This window comes from Carassius carassius, chromosome 12 (assembly GCF_963082965.1).
Source record: "Carassius carassius chromosome 12, fCarCar2.1, whole genome shotgun sequence".
Classification (NCBI taxonomy): domain Eukaryota; kingdom Metazoa; phylum Chordata; class Actinopteri; order Cypriniformes; family Cyprinidae; genus Carassius; species Carassius carassius.
In genome coordinates this window covers 359,201-361,700 of record NC_081766.1, presented here as the reverse complement: position 1 = coordinate 361,700, position 2,500 = coordinate 359,201, and the positions used below count along the sequence as shown (strand labels likewise).

Sequence of the window (2,500 nt, the reverse complement as noted above, 5' to 3'; positions counted from 1 at the left end):
AAGAGAAAGAGGAAATTTCAGGAAGGATCTAAGGCTATTCTTTTTTCCACCTTAAATTTTTTTTTAATGTTTTCGAGTTGCAGATTGTGGCTTCTATAGACAACGACCCAGATTTACTCGTGAAGCTCGTTTCATTTTAGAGTTGGGCTTGAACTCTGATCTCACCTCAGTGGGCAGGTAGGACAGGAACGGCAGGTCCATCCGCTCACACTGAACCATCAGGTCCTGATGAAGACTGTCTGAGGAGCGTTTGGGAGTGAAGACGGTGGGGATGTATTCCTGTCACACAGACACACATCTGTCAGTCACAGTGATCACAGATGATACTGAAGTATGTGGTGCCATCACTCACAAACACACGCAGATGACGAGCACACGCCAGGCCCACACAGCCGTTCTGATCCGGCCCACAGACCACCAGAACCGTCGGCTGCCGTTTCTCCAGAGACCACAGCGGGAAAACCTGCCAGAACACGTAAACACTGACAGACACTCAGCCATAGAAACTGTTTCCACATGGGATTAAAAGAGAAAAAAGCGATCTGCAACTTTATAGCTTGCAATTCAGGCCATTTCTTGCAATTCTTAAAAACAAAATCTTAGAGCTGCGAGATGTAAAGTTACAATTCTGATACTTAAAGTCAGAATTGTAAGTTTACACACACTTTTTTTTTCTGCCACGAAATAAAAAAGTAATTGCTTTCTGTTTAACTTTCTGTTTCGCAGCTCTGAGTTTATATCTTGCAAATCTTACATTTTGCAATTGTGAATGTTGAGAGAAAAAAGTTTTTTTGAAGAGAGAATTATATATATCACTATTCTAAATTACATTTCACAATTCTGAATTATGTCTCTGGCAATTCTGATTTATATATCTGGCAATTCAGACTTTATTTCTCACAATTCTGACTTTATTTCACAAGTCTGAATTACATATTTCACAATTCTGACTTTATATCTCGCAATTCAGACTTTATTTCTCGCAAGTCTGAATTACATATTTCGCAATTCTGAATTACGTATTTCACAATTCTGACTTTATATCTCGCAATTCTGAATTACATATTTCGTAATTCTAAATTATGTATCTCTCAATTGAGACGTTATATCTCGAGCAATTCTGACTTTTTATCTCACAATTCTTAATTACATATTTCACAATTCTGAATTATGTATTTCGCAATTCTGACTATCGTGCAATTTTTTACTTTAAATCTCGCAAGTCTGAATTACATATTTAGCAATTCTGTATTATGTATCTCACAATTCTGACTTTATATCTCACAATTCTGAATTACGTATTTCTCAATTCAGACTTTATATCTCGCAATTCAGACTTTATATCTCGCGAGCATGAATTATACATCTTGCAATGCTGAATGACATATTTCGCAATTCTGACTTTATATCTCACAATACTGAATTACATATTTCTCAAATCTGACGTCATAGCTCACAATTCTGAATTACGTATTTCTCAATTCTGACTTTATATCTTGCAAGCATGAATTATACATCTTGCAATTCGGAATTACATATCTGGCAATTCTGACTTTATATCTCGCAAGTCTGAATGAGATATTTTGCAATTCTAAATTATGCATCACGCAATCCTGAATTACATATTTCACAATTCTGACTTTATTTCTCACAATTCTGACTTTATTTCTCACAATTCTGACTTTATATCTCGCAAGTCTGATTAACATATTTCACAATTCTGACTTTATATCTCGCAATTCTGACTTTGTATCTCGCAATTCTGAATTACATATTTCACAATTCTGACTTTATATTCAGAATTCTGGCTTTATATCTCACATTTCTGATTTACATATTTCTCAATTCAGATTTTATATCTCGCAATTCTGAATTTATATCTCGCTAGCATGAATTAAATTATATTTTTCAATTCTGAATTATGTATCTCGCAATTCTGACTTTATCTCTCACAATTCTGAATTACGTGTTTCGCAATTCTGACTTTATATCTTGCAATTCAGACCTATATCTTCAAATTCAGACTTTATATCTCGCAAGTCTGACTTACATATTTTGCAATTCTAAATTATGTATCTCGCAATTCTGACTTCCTATCTTGCAATTTTGACTTTATATCTCACATTTCAGACTTTATATCTCACAAGTCTGAATTACGTATTTCTCAATTCTGACTTAATTTCTCGCATTTCTGACTATATATTTTGTATTTCTAAAATTCCCCTATATGTGATTGATGTAATTTATCAGTGTTATCATCTAAAATAATTATTAAGTGTAGTTGAATTCTCGTGTCTACAGACCTTTGTGATGGCAGTCGCACATGCGTGTCCCAGTATCTCCGTCAGCTGTTGCCGTCCAAAATGATAATCCCTTAGCAACTCTGTCTCTATGGCGACTGCTTCCTCTTTACTGTAAAACATAATAAATAAATGATTTGAGGTGAACACTAAGAAAATGATCAGCACCAAGACTAGTTAACATGTGTTAAACTCAGTAT

At 34.5% G+C, this 2,500-nt stretch overlaps 2 protein-coding genes across 2 annotated transcripts in view; one reads left to right on the top strand and one right to left on the bottom strand.

Moving 5' to 3' along the window:
• LOC132154389 (tripartite motif-containing protein 16-like) overlaps positions 1-2,500 on the top strand; it is a 162,312-nt gene that overhangs the window by 92,838 nt on the left and 66,974 nt on the right. The gene's annotated exons all lie outside the window — the stretch shown is intronic.
• The window catches only part of LOC132154086 (yjeF N-terminal domain-containing 3-like), a 19,381-nt gene that overhangs the window by 8,685 nt on the left and 8,196 nt on the right, over positions 1-2,500 (bottom strand). Inside the window, exons 2-4 of the mRNA XM_059562716.1 lie at positions 2,304-2,412; positions 353-463; positions 166-279 (exon numbers count right to left, since the gene is read on the bottom strand). Of these exons, the coding sequence (XP_059418699.1) occupies positions 166-279; positions 353-463; positions 2,304-2,412 (334 nt within the window). The remainder of the gene's footprint in view (positions 1-165; positions 280-352; positions 464-2,303; positions 2,413-2,500) is intronic.